The 19,911-nt window shown below is 57.2% G+C and overlaps 2 protein-coding genes across 8 annotated transcripts; both read left to right on the top strand.

Moving 5' to 3' along the window:
* Positions 1-796: 796 nt before the first annotated feature.
* On the top strand, positions 797-10,319 carry RENBP (renin binding protein). Of its 6 annotated transcripts, XM_010361764.2 has the most exons (11): positions 801-902; positions 1,055-1,164; positions 1,317-1,392; positions 1,502-1,577; positions 1,749-1,921; positions 2,397-2,621; positions 3,425-3,506; positions 3,794-3,969; positions 5,249-5,380; positions 10,006-10,093; positions 10,178-10,319. In XM_010361764.2, the coding sequence occupies exons 1-11, from the start codon at positions 864-866 to the stop codon at positions 10,300-10,302; spliced, it is 1,302 nt and encodes a 433-aa protein (XP_010360066.2). In that variant the 5' UTR covers positions 801-863; the 3' UTR covers positions 10,303-10,319. The 6 variants fall into 6 exon arrangements, 3 of the variants coding, with proteins under 3 accessions (XP_030789356.1, XP_010360066.2, XP_030789358.1); XM_030933496.1 differs by lacking the exon at positions 1,055-1,164 and having other exon boundaries at positions 797-902; XR_004058271.1 differs by lacking the exon at positions 10,178-10,319 and having other exon boundaries at positions 3,794-4,030; positions 10,006-10,090.
* A 227-nt stretch (positions 10,320-10,546) lies between these two features.
* Positions 10,547-16,344, top strand: NAA10 (N(alpha)-acetyltransferase 10, NatA catalytic subunit). 2 transcript variants are annotated; one of them, XM_010361732.2, is made up of 8 exons: positions 10,547-10,704; positions 11,112-11,210; positions 11,590-11,700; positions 13,654-13,699; positions 13,807-13,922; positions 14,123-14,167; positions 15,415-15,499; positions 16,038-16,332. In XM_010361732.2, the coding sequence occupies exons 2-8, from the start codon at positions 11,191-11,193 to the stop codon at positions 16,272-16,274; spliced, it is 660 nt and encodes a 219-aa protein (XP_010360034.1). In that variant the 5' UTR covers positions 10,547-10,704; positions 11,112-11,190; the 3' UTR covers positions 16,275-16,332. The 2 variants fall into 2 exon arrangements, with proteins under 2 accessions (XP_010360034.1, XP_010360033.1); XM_010361731.2 differs by having other exon boundaries at positions 10,573-10,704; positions 11,590-11,648; positions 16,038-16,344.
* The last annotated feature ends 3,567 nt before the right edge of the window (positions 16,345-19,911 follow it).

The following is a 19,911-nucleotide window of genomic DNA, read 5'->3' as shown; positions in this document are numbered from 1 at the left end:
ACTGACTATTGAGGTAGTTGGTGACAAACTGATTCAAAAGAGAGGACTTGCTAGGCTGGGTGCGGTGGCTCATGCCTGTAATCCCAGCACTTTGGGTGGCTGAGGCAGGAGGATCGCTTGAGCTTAGGAGTTCGAGACCAGCCTGGGCAACATTGCAAAACCCTGTCTCCACTAAAAATACAAAAATTAGCCAGGCGTGGTGGCCCACAACTGTGGTCCCAGCTACTCAGGAGGCTGAGGTGGGAAGATCGCTTGAGCCTGGCAGGTCCAGGCTGCAGTGAGCTGCCTGGGCGACAGGACACTATCTCAAAAAAAAAAAAAGAAAAGAAAAAAGAGCTTGCCTCTTGTCTACCCTATGTGGTGACAGGTCAGAGGGACCTGCATTCAGGCCCACTAGCTGTTCCCTGTCCTGCTGCACCCCTGCCCTACAGGCTTGGTAGGGCCAAGGCCCTCAGCCGCCCTGCCTGGGCCCCTGACACATTAGGGGGCACATTAGAAGGGCACATTAGGGCCCCTCTCAGGGCTCCCTTAAAGGTAGCTGGTGTAGGGCGGGGTGGGTGGCAGCCCCGTTTCCCCTTCCCCCTCATCCCAGACCTCATCCCAGACCGTCCGGCCATCCCAGCTTTTCCCACCAAGCAGGATCTTGAGACCAGGGCACCCAGCAGGGGCCCTGGCGGGACTGGCCCATTCTAGGGGAGGGTCGCGGCAGGAACAAGCGCGGGGGCGGGGCCTCAAAGCCCCGCCCCCAGGCCCAGCGGAACCTGAAGAGGAGGGGGTGGGTGAGCCCGGCGCGGCTCTGTCAGCTGAGTGACAGTCACGGGACCGCGACCAACTCTGTCTGGCTTCCTAGAGGAGAGGGAGGGATGAGCAACGGTCTCCGAGCGCGGCAGGCCAGTGGTGGGGTGCGTGCAGGGAGTCCTGCCTTGGAGGGTCCCGGGGATGGTGACGTCGGAAGCCCCGTGCAGAGGTGGGGGGATCCCCGAGGGCTGGTTCCCGAGGCTGGGGGGCCTAGGTCCCATGCGGGGGCTGCGCCTTCAAGCCCCAGTTCCCCTAGGACATGGAGAAAGAGCGAGAGACTCTGCAGGCCTGGAAGGAGCGCGTGGGGCAGGAGCTGGACCGTGTGGTGGCGTTCTGGATGGAGCACTCCCACGACCAGGAGCATGGGTACTCGGAGGCTTCTGGAGTCCTCGGCAGGGTTTTTGCCCTTCCTGAGGCCCCTCCTCACTCTCAGGCACCTCACAGATTTGCTGACCCCGGAGAGGCAGGAGGGGCTGGCAAGGCCCCTTCCCGACTTTGCTAATCCCGCGTTCCCACAGGGGCTTCTTCACGTGCCTTAGCCGCGAGGGACGGGTGTATGATGACCTCAAGTACGTGTGGCTGCAGGGGAGGCAGGTACGGTGTTCCCAGTCTGGAAGCTTCAGGCACACGGCCCATTGCCTCAAAGGTCTCCCCACCTCACCCCAGCCGGCCGCTTAGGCCACGTTCCCTCCCGTATCCGCAGGTGTGGATGTATTGTCGCCTGTACCGCACTTTCCAGCGCTTCCACCACTCTCAGCTTCTGAATGCAGCAAAAGCAGGTGCTCCCTTCCTGCCCATCTCCCAGTGACTCTGTCCATGTTTACTCAACAGGGCACATGTGCAGAGTTCCTAGAGGGGTCTAGAAGCAGGGATGGACTGGGGAGGCTCAAGGGTGGTGTGTGCTGGGCGTCCTGGCCTTACTCCTGGCATGCCAACCCCCCAACCTCCAGGTGGTGAGTTCTTGCTGCGTTATGCCCGGCTGGCACCTCCTGGCAAGAAGTGTGCCTTTGTGCTGACTCGGGATGGCCGCCCGGTCAAGGTGCAGCGGACCATCTTCAGCGAGTGTTTCTACACCATGGCCATGAACGAGCTGTGGAGGGCCACAGGGGAAGTGCGGTACCAGGTGTGTGAGAGGACGGTGCCCCTGAGGACCCCACCCTGGGACCCTGCCATGGCCACCTGATGCATTCCCACTCACTACGCAAGTCCACTCCCATGGACCCATCTGTGGGCCAAGTCCCCTTCACCTCTGAACGCTCCCTTAACCCCACAGGGGCGCAGACAGAGAGGGCCCTATCCATGCCCTGTCCCCAACTGGGAAGAGGCCCCTCCCTCCTCCCTGGGCTCCCTGTGCTTCCAGACCTTGACCCCACAGCCTGGAAGGGACTGCACCCCCAGACTGGGAGCCCCCAAGGCAGAGTGGACGGATCTGCCTGGTCCCTACTGGATACCAGGTGCCAGGCCCCGAGTAGGCCCTGGGTGAAGGTGTCTCTGGGGTTCAGGAGAGGAACTGACTCTCCCATCCCGGGGCTGTGTCCTGGGGGATGGGACAGGATGTAGCCTCAGCCTGGGCCTCCCCTCGTCTCCTGTACTCCCAGACAGAAGCGGTGGAGATGATGGATCAGATCGTCCACTGGGTGCGGGAGGACGCGTCGGGACTGGGCCGGCCCCAGCTCCAGGGGGCCCCAACTGCGGAGCCCATGGCAGTGCCCATGATGCTGCTGAACCTGGTAGAGCAGCTTGGGGAGGCAGATGAGGAGCTGGCAGGCAAATACACAGAGCTGGGGGACTGGTGCGCCCGGAGGATTCTGCAGCACGTGCAGGTGGGGGATGCCTGGGGAGCTGGGGTGGTGGGAGGCCCTCCACTCCCCCACTCCCCTGGGTGCCCTGGGGCTTGACACACCTGGAGAGACAGAGATTCGGGGAGGTCCCCACCTGGGGAAGGTGGAGGGCCTGAAGGCTGGCGGGAGGGTGTGGAGCCCCAGGCAAGGCCTGACAGAAGGAGACCCCTGCCCCACCCAAGTCCCTTCCAGGCCTCTGGGCCGTGAAACCCACCGTCTGTCCCCATTCAATGTTTCACCCTCCTCTGCTGGAGAGGATCAGGCCAGAAGCGAGGATTACAACTTCCTAGGCCCTGGCTGGACTCGGTGGCTCCTGGCTGTAATCCCAGCACTTTGGGAGGCTGAGGCGGGCGGATCACTTGAGGTCAGGAGTTCGAGACCAGCCTGGCCAACATAGTGAAACCCCGTCTCTACTAAAAATACAAAAATTAGCCGGGCGTGCTGGTGCATGCCTGTAATCCCAGCTACTAGGGAGGCTGAGGCAGGAGAATTACATGAACCCAGGAGGTGGAGGTTGTAGTGAATCGAGATTGTGGCCTCTGCACTCCAGCCTGGGTGACAGCAAGACTCTGTCTAAAAAATGAAAAAACAACTTGCTAGGCCCAAGGGAGTGAATCAGCCCCTCCTCAAATGCCCCTCTGAGCCTGGCCCACCCAAGCCAGCAGGTCCAGGGGCTTGGGTGAGAGGGAGGGAGGAAGGGATTTCTGGGGCTGGGTCTTTCTAGTTGGGTGGCTGGGTGAGTGAAAGGGCTGGAGGCAACACTCTTTTCTGCTCCTTCCCGGTAGAGGGATGGACAAGCTGTGCTGGAGAATGTGTCAGAGGATGGCAAGGAACTTTCTGGCTGCCTGGGGAGACAGCAGAACCCAGGTGAGGGGCAGGGTAGGCTGGGGGCCACCCAGGAGGAAGGGAACACTGAGCCTTGCGTTCTGGGCTTCAGATGTGGGAGTGCCTGGGGGGACGCCTTGAGGAGGCAGAGGAGAGAGGATGGGCTTCCGGAGGCTGGGGGTTTCTGCAGAGGAGCAGGCTTCCAGGGCCAGGGAGCTCAGAGCCTTGCTCACTGTTAGGGAGGGAGCAGAGAGGTGCCAAGGGCTTTTGCTCCCTCTGTCCCCTCCCTCAACCCCAACCCCGCTCTTCCGTACTCCAACCCTCACCAGGCCACGCACTGGAAGCCGGCTGGTTTCTGCTCCGTCATTGCATTCGGAAAGGCGACCCTGAACTTCGAGCCCACGTGGTTGACAAGTTCCTGTTGTTGCCCTTCCGCTCTGGATGGGACCCTGACCATGGAGGCCTCTTTTACTTCCAGGATGCTGATGACTTCTGCCCCACCCAGGTGGGAGAGCGCCCAGGGCCATGTGTGACACATGCTGATCTAAGGCTTTCTGCCTGGGGAGGTGGGTGCTTCTCTAGAGGGTAACCTGGGGCTGGATTGGAACCTAGAGAGGCCTGCTCTCAGCTTCTGTGCCAGTGTTACAGGAAAGGGGTTGTGATCCAGACCCCAGAAGAGGGTTCTTGGATTTTGTGCAAGAAAGAATTCAGGGCGAGTCTGCAGTGCAAAGTGAAAGCAAGTTTATTAAGAAAGTAAAGGAATAAAAGAATGGTTACTCCACAGGCAGAGCAGCCCTGAGGGCTGCTGGTTGCCTTTTTATTTTTTATTTTAATTTTAATTTAATTTTATTTATTTATTTGAGGTGGAGTTTTGTTCTTGTTGCCCGGGCTGGAGTGTGATGGCGCCATCTCGGCTCACCGCAACCTCTGCTTCCCGGGTTCAAGCGATTCTCCCGCCCTAGCTTCCCGAGTAGCTAGGATTACGGGCATGGGCCACCATGCCCGGCTAATTTTGTATTTTTATAGAGACAGGGTTTCTCCATGTTGGTTAGGCTGGTCTCGAACTCCCGACCTCAGGTGATCCGCCCACCTCGTCCTCCCAAAGTGCTGGGATTACAGGCGAGAGCCACCGCACCCGGCTGGTTGCCCATTTTTATGGTTATTTATTGATGATATGCTAAACCAGGGGTGGATTATTCATGCCTACCCTTTTTAGACCATATAGAGTAACTTCCTGATGTCGCCATGGCATTTGTAAACTGTCATGGCATTAGTGGGAGTATAGCATTGAGGACCACCAGAGGTCACTCTCATGGCCACCTTGGTTTTGGTGGGTTTTGGCCGGCTCCTTTACTGCAACCTGTTTTATCAGCAAGGTCTTTATGACCTGTATTTGGTGCCGACCTCCTATCTCGTCCTGTGGCTTAGGAATGCCTCAACCGTCTGGGAACGCAGCCCAGTAGGTTTCAGCTTCATTTGACCCAGCTCCTATTTAAGATGGAGTTGCTCTGGTTCACACACCGCTGACAGCAGTGCTCCCCAGTCCCATGTCATATGGAGGCCACCAGGGAGCTGGTGAAACGCTGATGCTCGTCTGGAGCCCTGGTGTCTATGCAAGGATCTACAGGTCAGGAAGCTGATGTCACTGGGAGGGGTCCTTCAGAACCTCCAAAGATGTCCCACAATTCACCTCCAGTAGCTTGGGTCAATGGAGACACAGCCAGGTCTGGAAAGTTGGGGAGGGGAATGTCCTGCTGAGATGCCTGCCCCTGCTCTCCCCTCAGCTGGAGTGGGCCATGAAGCTCTGGTGGCCACACAGCGAAGCCATGATTGCCTTCCTCATGGGTTACAGTGAAAGTGGCGACCCTGTGCTGCTGCGCCTCTTCTACCAAGTGGCTGAGTACACCTTCCGCCAGGTGAGTGCTGCCTCCTTGTCCCCTCTAGAGGCTGAGTGGGGTAATGGGGGGAGTCTGGCCAGGCTGTGCTCTTGCCCCCTTGCTGAGCACAGTCGCTCAGCTGGTCTGAGAGTTTCTGGAGCCCCAGTGCTGTTCGTTCAGTCAACAAAGAAGCCCCTGTCCTCCTAGAGCTCGAATTTTGGTGGTGGGGGCCGGGAGAGCAGACTGTTAGCAAGCAGACCTAGGTGGTGGTGAGAGTGACAGCTGTGGGAATAATACCACTGGAGAGGGTTGTGGGGGGCTCTTTCCTATGGGGTGGCAACGGGGAAGCACTGAACAGGGGCCAAGTCAATCAGGGGTGTGTCTGAGGGACTGGGAATCTGGGCATGTGGCACAGCAGGGGGGCCTGGCAGCCTGGAAGGATAAAGGCAGAGTGGGCAAGGGACGGACTCCAGCCGCCTGGTCTGATTCCACTGTTACCTGGGTCCTGGGGCTTGGAGGGGGAGGGTGTTATGGGGGAAGCCTGTAGGGTACAGGGCAGAAACTGGGACAGCAGAGGAAGCTGTAGCTGTCATCCCAGTCAGTGAGGGCTGGCCCAGGTGGGAACTGGTGGGGACAGAGGGTTCAGAGTCTGGTGGAGCAGCAGTGGGATTCCTGGGTCTCTAGTTCAGATGGAGAGATCTGGATTCACCATGAATGTTTTCAATATCATAACAATGTAGATGCTGCCTGGCACAGTGGCTCATGCCTATAATCCTAGCACTTTGGGAGGATGAGGCAGGAGGATCACTTGAACCCAGGAGTTCAAAACCAGTCTGGGCAACGTAGTGAGACCTGGTCTCTACAAAAAATTTTTTAAAATTAGCTGAGTGTGATGCACACCCGTACTCCTAGCTACTCAGGAGGCCGAGGCAGGAGGACGGTTTAAGCCCAGGAGTTTGAGGCTGCAGTGAGTTATGATCACACCACTACACTCCAGCCTGAGCTGGGCAACGGAGCAAGACTATGTCTCAAAAAAAAAAAAAAGGCCGGGCGTGGTGCCTCATGCCTGTAATCCCTGCACTTTGGGAGACTGAGGCGGGCAGATCACCTGAAGTCAGGAGTTCAAGACCAGTCTGGCCAACATGATGAAACCCCGTTTCTACTAAAAATACAAAAATTATTCAAGCGTGGTGGCGGACGCCTGTAATCCCAGCTACTTGGGAGGCTGAGGCAGGAGAATCGCTTGAACCCAGGAGGCAGAGGTTGCAGTGAGCCGAGATCGCACCATTGCGCACTCCAGCCTGGGGAACAACAGCAAGACTTGGTCTCAAAAAAAAAAAAAAAAAAAAAAAGAGTACAGATGCTGCTGAGATCTATGAGGCAAAAAGGGAAATGGAGGCCCAGCAAAGGAGACAGGAATCATTGGTGACGTAGGAAGAAGACCAAACCAGGGGCCCCCTGAGGCCCAAGTGCTAGAAGCAGAGTGATAAGCTGTCCTGACTGCTGCCCAGGAGGCACCTCGAGCTGCTGAATGCAGGAAAGGACATGGCACCCGGTGGTGACAAGGCCTGGGTGGTGAATGAATGAAGATTCATCATGTGTTTCTAAAGCCACGACTCCGACTCCACTGGTAAACCCTGGTACTGGGAGGACTATAGCAGGGGATCTTATTCTGGGGTGTGTGGGCTTTGAAACCGGGGGCGGAGAATCACATCTGTATTTGTACTAACCTCTAACGGAAACTAGCATTTGCTTCCATTATGAGTGGAGGCAGTGAACCACATTGGTAATAGAAGTGCCTGGCTTTGTCACCGATAGAAATCCCAGATGTGGCCGGGCGCGGTGGCTCAAGCCTGTAATCCCAGCACTTTGGGAGGCCGAGATGGGCGGATCACGAGGTCAGGAGATCGAGACCATCCTGGCTAACACGGTGAAACCCTGTCTCTACTAAAAAATACAAAAAACTAGCCGGGCGAGGTGGCGGGCGCCTGTAGTCCCAGCTGCTCCGGAGGCTGAGGCAGGAGAATGGCGTAAACCCGGGAGGCGGAGCTTGCAGTGAGCCGAGATCCAGCCACTGCACTCCAGCCCGGGCTACAGCGAGACTCCGTCTCAAAAAAAAAAAAAAAAAAAAAAAAAAAAAAAAAAAAAAAGAAATCCCAGATGTGTTTATATTGCATTGCAGTTAGAGAGACATCTCCAAGTATCACATATGCTCATCACTACTTCAAAACCACCAGGGTTGTTAGACCTGCAGCTATATCTTAATATTTAATGCATTCATAGAGTATGTATTAGGGGCTACCAGTTATAACTCAAAAATGAAATAATAAGATATAGATGACATTAAACAATTACAAAAGCTATGATTAACAGGTAAATCGGCTGGGCATGGTGACTCACACCTGTAATCTCAGCACTTTAGGAGACGGAGGCGGGTGGATCACCTGAGGTCAGGAGTCCTGGACCAGCCTGGCCAAGATGGCGAAACCCCGTCTCTACTGAACATACAAAAATTGGGCTGGGTGCCTTGGCTCACTCCCATCATTCCAGCACTTTGAAAGGCCGAGGCAGGCGGATCACTTGAGGTCAGGAGTTCGAGAACAGCCTGGCCGACGTGGTGAAACCCCATCTCTACTAAAAATACAGAAAATTAGCCAGGCGTGGTGGCGGGTGCTTGTAATCCCAGCTACTCAGGAGGCTGAAGCAGGAGAATCACTGGAACCTGGGAGATGAAGGTTGGTGAGCTGATATCACGCCACTGCACTCCAGTCTGGGCGACAAGAGCGAAACTGTCTTTAAAAAACAAAAACCGGCCAGGCGCGGTGGCTCAAGCCTGTAATCCCAGCACCTCGGGAGGCCGAGACAGGCGGATCACGAGGTCAGGAGATCGAGACCATCCTGGCTAACACAGTGAAACTCCGTCTCTATTAAAAAATACAAAAAGCTAGCCGGGCGAGGTGGCGGGCGCCTGTAGTCCCAGCTACTCGGGAGGCTGAGGCAGGAGAATGGTGTAAACCCGGGAGGCGGAGCTTGCAGTGAGCTGAGATCCGGCCACTGCACTTCAGCCCGGGCGACAGAGCAAGACTCTGTCTCAAAATAAATAAATAAATAAATAAATAAATAAAAACCAAAAAAACCAACCAACAACAACAACAAAAAAAAAAAACCAGGTAAGTCTTTATGCATCAACCAACATAACAGAATACAGAAGGCAAAAATCCAGACATTGAGGGAAATTCTTCTTTACCTTCCTGTGTCATGTCAAGTAGTCAAAAAATAAGTAAGGACTTGAACAATGTAACTCAAAAGATAGAATGAATACACACAGAACTAGTATTATTAATTATTATTTTTTTATTTTTTTGAGACAGGGTCTCTATCGCCCAGACTGAGTGGCTCACTGCAGCCTCAACCTCCTGGGCTCAAGCGATCCTCCCACCTCAGCCGCCCAGGTAGCTGGGCCTACAGCTGTGTACCATCACACCCAGCTAATTCTTTAATTTTTTTTTGTATAGATGGGGTCTCACTATATTTCCCAGGCTGGTCTTAAACTCCTGGACTCAAGTGATCCTCCCGCCTCGGCCTCCCAAAGTGCTGGGATTACAGGCATGAGCCACTGTGCCCGGTCCAGGACTAGTTTTACTTCCTACGAAGAACAATACACCAACTCTTATGGGCCATCATTTAAAGAGACATTTTCATACTGGACTTCAATGTAATTGATTCCATGATTCCATGATCCTTTTGAGAAGAGGCTGAACTGACAAGCCTCCCTGAGACAGGTGCCCCATGGAATGCTAGTGGAGAGAGAAGGAAAGAGAGTGGAATGGGCACTGGGCAGGGGCAGAGGGAGGACGAGATGCATTTGGGACCAATGGTGAGCCAGGACAGGAGTCAGATGAGATTGTACATCTACTGGAAGACAGGCCTGTGAAGCTGGGAACGGGAGCTCCAAGGGAGTCACTTCTTAAAGAGTTTCGTGACAGGTCGTTGCCTCCATCAGGGTTCTTTGTTTCTTTAAATCAATGTAACCACCACTACAATCACGATAGAGAAACTTTCTCTTTCTTCCTCTCTTTCTTTTCTTTTCTTTCTTTCCTTTCTTTCTTTCTTTGAGATGGAGCCTCGCTCTGTCACCCAGGCTGGAGCCCAATGGCGTGATCTCGGCTCACTGCAACCTCCGCCTCCTGTGTTCAAGCGATTCTCCCGCTTCAGCCTCCCGAGTAGCTGGGATTACAGGTGCGCCACCACGCCCAGCTAATTTTGTGTTTTCAGTAGAGATGAGGTTTCACTATGTTGTCCAAGGCTGATCTTGAACTCCTGACCTCAGGTGATCCGCCCGCCTCGGCCTACCAAAGTGCTGGATTTCAGGCGCGAGCCACAGCGCCTGGCTTGATAGAGAACGTTTCTACATCCCAGGGCAGGGTTCTTTCATTCCATCTAGCAGTGTCTCGTTCCCTTGCCCAGTCGGTTATGTAGTTGTAGCCTGCTTGCTGCGCCCACCTCTGCTTTCATCTTTGTGGAGGACGCAGTGTCGCGGTTCACATCGCTGGTTCTGGAGCCACGTTACCTGGGATCAACCCAGGCTCTGACCCCTGGTAGCGATGCAGTGGCATCTGGGCGGGTCCTGCAGGAGCTAGCTGTCACTGTCTCTGTTATTCCAGTTTCGCGATCCCGAGTACGGGGAATGGTTTGGCTACCTGAGCCGAGAGGGCAAGGTGGCCCTCTCCATCAAGGGAGGTCCTTTCAAAGGTGAGTGGGGGACAGGGCGGGGCCGCAGGGGTTGCGCCTCTCGGCTGCCCCCGGCCCTCACTACCTGCCCGCCTCCACCCGCAGGCTGCTTCCACGTGCCGCGGTGCCTAGCCATGTGCGAGGAGCTGCTGGGCGCCCTGCTGAGCCGCCCCGCCCCCACCCCCACCCCCACGCCCGTCCCCACCCCCGCCCGTCGAGGCGCGGAATAAAGGCTGACTCTGCTCCACCTGCGGCTGTGCGCGCGTCTGTGGGCTCGCGGGACTGGGGCTGCGGCGCCGAGGGAGGGGCCTGCTCCAGCTCCGGGGCAGCGCCCGCCCCGCCCCCAGGCCCGCCCCGCGCTGACCGGCTGCGCGCATTGGCCCGCCCCGCGCGCTGGCCTCTCCCGCGCATTGGCCAAGCGGCCGGGAGGACGGGCCCGGCGGCCGTGCACTTCCGGCCGGTGGCCGGCCCGGCGCGCACCGCCCCTTCCGCCACCGCCCAGCGAGCCCAGCCCCGGTCCCAGCCCCGGCCGTCCCGGCGTCGCTTCGGAGCGCGGCGGCAGCTGACTGCGCCTTCACGATCCGCTGGGACCCGCGAGCCCCGCCGCCGTTATGAACATCCGCAATGCGAGGGTGAGCGCCCGGGGCGGGAGGCTGTCCGCGCCGCGTGGGCGCCGGGCCCGGTGGCTGCTGCGCATGCTCCCGAGGGCCCTGGCCGAGCCTGGCCCGGTGGCCCTGCGTGTGCCTGCGACCGCTGGACCTATGGGGCTGGCCCAGCCTGCCGAAGAGGCCGGGGCGCGGGGCCGGGGCTGCGATTCCCTCCTGTTTGCGTGATGTCGGGCCTGCGTTGGGTGGGCTCCGGGGACCTCCGGGCGCCCACTCCTGTTCCTGTACTCCGGGCGTTGTGCAAAGTCAGATCGTCACAGCGCCTGCTCAGCCCCGAGGGAGGGGGGCCGAGCAGACCGAGGGGGAGCAGACTTCTCACCCGTGGTCACCGCCGCCTTGGACTGAGCGAGTTCCACTGCCCTCCTTCCCTGCAGCCAGAGGACCTAATGAACATGCAGCACTGCAACCTCCTCTGCCTGCCCGAGAACTACCAGATGAAATACTACTTCTACCATGGCCTTTCCTGGCCCCAGGTGGGCAGCTTCTGAATTTGGGCTTGGGGGAAACCAGGCCGAGGAAAATCCAGTCGGGCCATCTTGGAGGGAGTGGACAAGTCTGTCAGAGCCCAGGGGGCTGTATGGTTGGTGACGTCCCTAGTGTTTTCAGCTGGCAGGCCGGGGCAAAGGAAAAGAAGGCGCCTGAAGGGAGCAGAGAATAGGGGCAGGATCCCCACTTTGCGTCTTCTTTCTGGGCATGAGCAGGGCACGGTGTGGCGCGGGGGAGACCAAGTCACCCAGCCTGGAGGTCATGAGCCATCACACAGCTGGCCACTTGTCCAGCTTGTGTCCCTCTAAAGGGCTCCTCCAGCTCCGACATGAAGTTTTCTCACTCCCTTTTCCTCTCTGTCACCAGCTCTCTTACATTGCTGAGGACGAGAATGGGAAGATTGTGGGGTATGTCCTGGCCAAAATGTGAGTCACCAAGGAGGAAGAGAGAAGCTACACGTGTCTGGTGGATGCCTCTGTAGGCTTTAAAAAAATGAATAGGCTCTTTCTTTTCAGTACAGTTGAAAGTTTATAGAAAAATTGAACAGAAAGGACATGGAGTTCCATAGAACCCCTCAGCATTCCCTCCCTGTCAGTTTCCTCTATTAGTAGCTTGTTGGATTTGTGTGGTCCACTTGTGACAAGTGATAAACTAATGTGATATATTACTATTATTATTATTCATTTTTTATTTTTTGAGACGGAGTCTTGCTCTGTTGCCCAGGCTGGAGTGCAGTGGCGTGATCTCGGCTCACTGCAAGCTCCACCTCCTGGGTTCAAGTGATTCTCCTGCCTCAGCCTTCCTAGTAGTTGGGATTATAGGCATGTGACACCACACCTGGCTAATTTTTTAATTTTTTTAGTAGAGATGGGGTTTCACTATGTTGGCCAGGCTGGTCTCGAACTCCTGACCTCAGGTGTTCCACCCACCTTGGCCTCCCAAAGTGCTAGGATCACAGGCATTAGCCACTGCACCCAGCCAATATATTCATATTAACTAGGCCGGGCGCGGTGGCTCACGCCTGTAATCCCAGCACTTTGGGAGGCCGAGGCAGGCAGATCACGAGGTCAGGAGATCGAGACCATCCTGGCGAACACGGTGAAACCCGTCCCTACTAAAAATACAAAAAAAAAATTAGCCGGGCGTGGTGGCGGGCGCCTGTAGTCCCAGCTACTCGGGAGGCTGAGGCAGGAGAATGGCGTGAACCAGGGAGGCGGAGCTTGTAGTGAGCCGAGATGGCGCCACTGCACTCCAGCCTGGAGGACAGAGCGAGACTCCGTCTCAAAAAAAAAAAAATATTAACTAAACGCCCCTGCACTTCTCTTTGTGTTGTAAGCCCCATGGTTTTGACCAAATGATATGTTTCCACCTTTATATTATCACAGGAGGCCGGGCGTGGTGGCTCAAGCCTGTAATCCCAGCACTTTGGGAGGCCGAGACGGGCGGATCATGAGGTCAGGAGATCGAGACCATCCTGGCTAATACGGTGAAACCCCGTCTCTACTAAAAAAAAATACAAAAAACTAGCCGGGCGACGAGGCGGGCGCCTGTAGTCCCAGCTACTCGGGAGGCTGAGACAGGAGAATGGCGTGAACCCGGGAGGCGGAGCTTGCAGTGAGCTGAGAGCCGGCCACTGCACTCCAGCCTGGGCAGCAGAGCAAGACTCCGTCTCAAAAAAAAAAAAAAAAAAAAAAATATTATCACAGGATAGTTTCACTGTGTTCCACGCATTTATCCCTTCCTCTCCTTAATCCCTGGCAACCACTGATTTTTTACTGTCTGCATAGTTTTTGCCTTTTCCTGGATGTCATAGAGTTGGAATCATACTGTATACAGCCTTTTCAGGCTGGCTTTTTTTCACTTAGTAGTGCACATTTAAGCTTCTGCCTTGTCTTTACGTGGGTTGACAGCTCATTTCTTTTTTTATTTTTATTTTTTGAGATAGGGTCTTGCTCTGTTGCCCAGGCTGGAGTGCAGTGGCATGATCATGGCTCACTGCAGCCTCAACCTCCCAGGCTCAAGTGATCCTCTCACCTCTGCCTCCCAAGTAGCTGAGACCACAGGCATACGCCACCACACCCAGCTAATTTTTTGATTTTTTTTTTTTTTTTTTTTTGTAGAGACAAAAAAAGTGTTGTCCAGGCTGGTCTCGAACTCCTGGGCTCAAGCATTCCTCTTGACCCGGCTTGCTGAGTAGCTGGAACTATAGGCGTGTGCCCCATACCTGGCAGGCATGGGGTTTTCAGGCAGCAGAGGGTGGCAGGATCGGCTGCTCTGATCCAAGAGGCTCCTGGCTCTCCCCCAGCTGGGGTCTTAGGGGGCTGTAGGGCCAGCCTAGAATTTGCATATCCACTTTACAGATGGCAGGGGGGTGGGGGTGGCTGTGCCTACACTGAGCTCCTTTGCAGCCTCTCCTTTCTCCCTCTCCAGGGAAGAGGACCCAGATGATGTGCCCCATGGACATATCACTTCATTGGTATGTAAGGTTCACCCAGGCTCTCTGGTGGGGGTGGAAGTGGGGGTTAGTTGAGGCAACCCTCAAGGTCCCAGTCCTTCACCCCCTCTCTGCTCTTCTCCTACCAGGCTGTGAAGCGTTCCCACCGGCGCCTCGGTCTGGCTCAGAAACTGATGGACCAGGCCTCTCGAGCCATGATAGAGAACTTCAATGCCAAATACGTCTCCCTGCATGTCAGGAAGAGGTGGAAGCCGGGCTGAGGGAAGGGGGATTGAGGGGGAGAGATACTGCCTTGACGGGGGTCCTGGGGTACCTCGGCTTTTGGTGAAGATCCAGGAAGTGGGATTGGGGTGAAGGAGGGACCAAGAGGAGGGGCAGGCACTGGACGTGCTACCCCTCCCTGGCCATGTCCGTGCAGCTCAGCAGTGCCTTGTTCCCCTGCAGTAACCGGGCCGCCCTGCACCTCTATTCCAACACCCTCAACTTTCAGTAAGTAGATCTCGAGTTTTCTCATGGGCTGGGGTTGGCCCCAGGTCTGGCCCATCAGGGCACCTGAGACCGGCTGAGTTGCCTTCCAGGCCAGGGGTGGGCCGGATGTGGGGAGGACGCTGTGGACCCCAGTGCTGCCAGGATGCCTCCACATTGACTCGGTGGCTGATGGTTGAAAAGCCGGCATGGAGACAGCAGCTGCCTGCTGAAACGTGCTCCGTGTGTGTTGTGATGGAGGAGCTCTGGCCCATGCTGGCAGAGGCTGGTGAAGGGCACACGGGCTGTTTAGTAATGTTTGGGAATCAAGAGGTGTGGGTCCCTGGCGTGAGCAGATCATAGCATGGCCAAGCACCTGGAAGAATCCAAGAGAGAGCAGAATCAAGGAGAATGCACGTTCAGAAAGGAAGGACCGGCGGCCAGGCAGCCTAGTGGATGGAGCAGGTCTGCCTGAGGACCGGGAGGCCCCGTGTGCCTAGCACAGGAGAGAGAACCTGGCAGTCAGCGTGCCCAGTAGACAGTGGAAAAAAGTGCTTGCAAGTGAAGCTGGGGTGGGCTGCCTGTGGAGGGACACTAACTGCAATCAGCCCCTGTTTGGTAGGGGATGAAGAGGAGGGACTGTTGGGAAGGACGGTGGCCTCTGGGCTGGATGCTGGCAAGAGGGATCTGTGACCCAGATGAGGATGTCTGGTGGGAACTGCTTTATAGCTAAGTCAACAATCCTCATGTCTTAGGCCTGGCAGGGCCAGCCTAGGCCATTGAGTCCAGCTCCCCTTTCAGGGACATGGCCACCCGAGTCTGCAAACATGCCTCCCCAGTGCAGGCATGGCCCCTGAGCTGCTCAGGCAGGGCCCGTGCTGCCTAGGGATGACTCCCCTAAACAGAGCTCACTGTCTTTCCTGGGTTCTGATGGCTGTTGTGAGGCAGCTCAGTAATGGACAGGACGCAGGGCAGGGAGGGAAGGGGAAGGCTGAATTCAGGACTTCAGCTCACAAGAAACCACAGAAATGAATCCTTAGTAGCCAGGCTAAGGACACAGAATGGGGGCAGGACAGGGGCGGGGCGGGCCGCTGTTTCCTGGAGCCTTTGCTGGAGAGAACAGAGGGCAGGTCACACTGGACTTGCTGTCTCAGGAAGGAGCCTTCAGGGAGAAAACATGGCACCTTGCTCCAGTAGCCATGATACCAGGAGTGGAGGAGGGGGCCCCCAGGTATGGGTCTTCCTCCTTGTTCTCTACCCTCTGCCCCCAGGATCAGTGAAGTGGAGCCCAAATACTATGCAGATGGGGAGGACGCCTACGCCATGAAGCGAGACCTCACTCAGATGGCCGACGAGGTAAGAGCCTGTATGAAGCCAAGCAAGGCAAGCGGGGGTTGCATTGGGGAGCCCCGAAACAGTGGCTGGAGTTGCGACCAACTTTGAATGCCAGCCCTTGTGGCTACGTTGCCAGGAGTCAACCTCAGTTTCCTAGGTTGGGCTTTAGAGGAGGCCATCTGCCTAGCAGCCTGGAGGGTGATGGGAAAGGCAGAGGGAGGAGGCTTTTAGAAGGGAAGTGGGGAGGCCTAGGGACCAGTGGGTGGCCTGCCTGCTCAGAGGTAGTTCTGAGTCAGGGTTCTGCCCCAGGCTCCTCGGGTGGCAGGGCTGGTTAAGGGGCAACGCTGTGTCGTGGGGGCCTCCATGGTAGTCAGTCAGCCCAGGTAGCGGTGGACTGGGGCTCCAGCCAGGTGTCCCCACTCAGTCCCACATGTCCTGCCTAGCCCTGCTGCCTCACTATGCCCCTCTCCTCAGCCAGCGACAGGGCCAGGCTCCCTTTGTCTGGAAACTTAGGCCCCATCTCTTTACCTCCTGCTTCTCCCTGGGTTCCTGGTGGCAGCTAAGGCGGCACCTGGAGCTGAAGGAGAAGGGCAGGCACGTGGTGCTGGGTGCCATCGAGAACAAGGTGGAGAGCAAAGGCAATTCACCTCCGAGCTCAGGAGAGGCCTGTCGCGAGGAGAAGGGCCTGGCTGCCGAGGACAGTGGTGGGGACAGCAAGGATCTCAGCGAGGTCAGCGAGACCACAGAGAGCACAGATGTCAAGGACAGCTCAGAGGCCTCCGACTCGGCCTCCTAGAGCCTGCCCCATCCCTTCCTCACCCCACGAGCTTTTACAATAAATTCGCTCCGTGGCACTGGGGAACTTCGTGTGTGTGCGTGTGCACATTTAGAGGGTGTGTTTCTCCAGGTCCTCTGGTGGGGAGGTGAGCCTCAGCCTTCTGACCCAGAGCATCCTGCCAGTCCAAATAGAAGGGAAGAGCTTTGGAGGTGGGACTCCCCAGTCTCATGGCCTTCAGCAGCTGTGGCCCCGGGAAGGAGGCCCTGGGCTTAGGGAGAGACCCTGCCTTGGAGGTCTGCTTGGCCACGCTGAATGTGTTTTGTGGCACAAGCCTGGGCCGCTTAGGCTCAAAGCTCAACAGCAGGACTCCCACTCTTGGTGGCCTTCAGTTCTCCTCCCATCTTCACCTTCAGACCTTTTTTCTCCCTAATCACACCTGCTTTGGGCTGCAGCAGCTGTGCGGCATACCCGTGGGCTCCAGATGTGGACATCTGACTGCTCATTGGGCTTACCTACAGCTGTCCTGAGTAATGACCCAGCCAGACGCCCTGTCAACGGTCCTTGAGTCCTCCCTTCCCTGCCACCCTAATGGTCAGTGAGTCCATGATACCTCTTGAGTCTACTCCCTGAGTTTGCATTTGAAAATAACTTATTTTTAGTACAATTCCCCCCGTTTCCCCTATTGACATTTTGTATTGGTGTATTTGTTATTGTTGATGAGCTAATACTGATAAGTTATTGTAAACTATAGCCCATGGTTTACATTAGGTTTCCTGTCTGTTGTACAGTTTCTATGGGGTTACACAAATACATAAAGCCATGTATTCCCTCAAAATAATTTCATGCAGAATACAAAACTGGGCGGCTGTTGGGTGCGGTGGCTCATGCCTGTAATCACAGCACTTTGGGAGGCCGAGGTGGGCGGATCACTTGAGCTCAGGAGTTGGAAACCAGCCTGGGCAGCATGGCGAAACCCCATCTCTACTAAAAATAGAAAACTTATCCGGGCGTGGTGGTGCACGCCTGTAATCCCAGCTACTCGGGAGGCTTAAGCAGGAGGATCGCTTGAGCCCGGGAGGTGGAGGTTGCTGTGAGCCCTGATCACGCCACCACACTCCAGGGACAGAGACCCGTCTCTAAATAAATAAATAAATAAAATACACACACACACACACACACACATCAAAATCCTGTTTTTCATGGAGTCACCCTAACCGTAACGCGCTCTCCCGTGTCTCCTCCCTTCCTTTCCCTCCCCTCCAGCTGCAAAGCCATCGCTTGCTGTTCCTAGTCCCTGGGCGGGCCCTGTATTCCTGAGCCCTCTGTGTACCCTGCTACTGCAGGTGGCACTGCTCCTCCGCCAGGTTGAAAATTCGCCAAACAGACCTGGAGCTCGGTTCTCTTTGGCTGGCGCCTCGCACGTGACCAGCAGGCAGCCAGCTGCTGTGGAAGCGGAGCCCGGAGACCGGTAGGGCGGGGCCGGGGCCGGAAAGGCGCGTCTGCGCACGCCCGCAGCTCTCCGATTCCCGGCTCGGGCGAGGCTGTGTTCTGATTGGCTTAAGCCGTGGGCTTCCTTTTGTATGGGCCGGAGGCGGAGCTCTGGCCCGCCCCGCGCCTGGCGTCAGTGTCTTCCCGTTCGCAAGCCCGCGGCAAGCTTCGTTCCCAGGCTCTGATTGGTCCGGCGGCTCTGAGTTCTGCGCGTGGGGTGCGGGGAAGGGCAGGGGGATGGGCAGGCTTGCGCACTGCTTCGGCCGCGCCCCGGCGCCGGTGGAAGGGAGCTGGCCCAGGCTCCCACGGCGTCCGCGGCGCCCTCCTTCCGCCCCTGCCCGGCCCGCGGGACCCGGCCCGCCCTCTGCCATCCGTCCCTGGCGGGCCCGATGCCTGTCGGCCGCTCCCTCTGTCCCCTGGCGGACAGGTCCCCGCCTTCTGCGGGCTGCCTGGCTTTTGAATGCTTTGAAGGGGAACAATGGAGCGAAGGATAGAGCGAGCAGCAGGGGGCAGTTGCGTTCAGGGCCTTAAATGCCAAACAAGTGCCCTAAAAGCCAGGGCCAAACACTCAGGCTCTAAAGCACGGGCTGAATGGGGCATCCTAGGAATAGCTTTGGAGTGAAAAAAGGAGCGAAGAGAGCGTTTGAAGGCACGGACTGAGGGCTTTCCTGCCTGCCTGAGCCCTGTGTCTGGCTCTGCTGGGTGGAGGGATCTTTGGGGACCAGTCGGGGCTCGAATGGAGGGGCAGGGTGTGTTGGGGCCAGCTAGTGAGAGGCGGGGGTCCCTGCTTCCCCTTGGCCTGAGGCAGAGGTGGGACGTGGGAGTCTCCCGACCAGGAGTAGTTTGGGGTGTGGGTGCGGCTGTGGGCAGGGGCGCAGGCTCTCTAGTCTCGCTGGAGGACTCGAACATCCGTACTTCCGAGGGCAGCTGCTGGAAGTCCAGGTCCTGGGCCTGCCTGGGTCTGGCTAGCTCCCAGGCCTTGAAGCCCCAGGTCCTGCAGACACCCTCGACGACGTGTTCGAGAAGTGCCTTGGTACTGGGAGAAGGGGGCGGGGAGCTGAGGGAGTGTTTTTTTTCCTTCTGGGCAAGAGAATTAATTGCTCATAGTTGAAAGGCAGGAAGTACCCGCACAGCCTCTCCTCCCCAGATCTGCAGGTCAGGGTCATATGTGCCCACGTTTGCACAGAGCCTTACTCTGACATGCGTGCAAACACACGCCTAGTACCCCTGCACTAGTGCCCGCAGGCCCGCCTTCGGAACAGACGCCTGGTGCCCAAGTGCCTTGTCCCTCTCCCCACATCTATACCCCAGGGATTTCCCTCCCACCAAATTGAAGTAAGTTGTCTGCTTGACTTGTCAACCGCCTCCTGCCTCCTGCCTTCCCGATTTCCCGGAGAAAAGCTGCTGCCCTGTGGTAGAGAGTGGAGGAAAGCCCCACCACCCCGGATGAGGGAGGCCCCAAGACTTGCCCCCAGGGTAGCTAAGACCTCACTCCGAGGGGGCTGCCCCCCTCAGGCCTATGACGGGCAGGTGCAGCTGCAGGGGAAGGGAGGCAGAGCAGTCTCTTCCGGCAGCAGGAAGTGGTAACCGCCTATGGGGAAATCGTGGGGCTGAGCAGAAGGGGAACCGGAGCTGAACTCTCCTCCCCTACCAAGGGGGCCTGGAGGGAACGGCAGCCAGCTGCTGAGGTTCTGCTCTCTGGTGCTGACCTTCCTTCCCCCTCCCCTCTGAACTTCCCACCCCAGCTCTCAAGGCTCCTTGGACCTCTCTGGGGGCTGACTTGGGAAGGGAGGACCCCATCCGATGTCTGGGGGAAGCAGGCCACCCAGGGGGAGTCCAGAGCCTGGGGCAGCAATGGTGTTCATGTCCAGTGGTACTGTGGGCCAGGGGCCCCGCTGTGAACGGTGCGGTCTGGCAGTGGTGACCAGGGACAGCCTTCTGGAGGTGGGGGGATGGCAGCCTGGGATGCCAGCTTACGTTGGGGCTCTCACGCCCGCTCCGGCTGCTTGGCAGCGGGGCTTTGGGCACAAGGCAGCCTAGGTGCAGGCCCAGTGGGAGGAGACGGCAAGACCGGGGCACAGTGGGGCTGGAAGGGGCGCCCTGCCCCTAGGAGCCCCTCGCGGGCAGTGCCAGCCCTGGGCCGCCCCGCCCCACCGGGAGCCGCGCT

Source organism: Rhinopithecus roxellana, chromosome 7 (genome assembly GCF_007565055.1).
Source record: "Rhinopithecus roxellana isolate Shanxi Qingling chromosome 7, ASM756505v1, whole genome shotgun sequence".
Lineage (NCBI taxonomy): Eukaryota > Metazoa > Chordata > Mammalia > Primates > Cercopithecidae > Rhinopithecus > Rhinopithecus roxellana.
Note: the sequence above shows the minus strand (reverse complement) of the source record. Positions and strands in the feature narration are given on the sequence as shown.

What these genes read in the sequence shown, in the direction of transcription:
- NAA10 (XM_010361731.2), top strand. Translation starts at nt 10,684, where the DNA reads ATGAACATCCGCAATGCGAGG. An exon ending in ATGGCCTTTCCTGGCCCCAG is followed by an intron (nt 11,211 to 11,589) that starts GTGGGCAGCTTC and finishes CTCTGTCACCAG; the next exon opens with CTCTCTTACATTGCTGAGGA. An exon ending in ATGGACATATCACTTCATTG is followed by an intron (nt 13,700 to 13,806) that starts GTATGTAAGGTT and finishes TTCTCCTACCAG; the next exon opens with GCTGTGAAGCGTTCCCACCG.
- RENBP (XM_010361764.2), top strand. Translation starts at nt 864, where the DNA reads ATGAGCAACGGTCTCCGAGCGCGGCAGGCCAGTGGTGGG. An exon ending in ATGACTTCTGCCCCACCCAG is followed by an intron (nt 3,970 to 5,248) that starts GTGGGAGAGCGC and finishes CTCTCCCCTCAG; the next exon opens with CTGGAGTGGGCCATGAAGCT. An exon ending in CTGAGTACACCTTCCGCCAG is followed by an intron (nt 5,381 to 10,005) that starts GTGAGTGCTGCC and finishes CTGTTATTCCAG; the next exon opens with TTTCGCGATCCCGAGTACGG.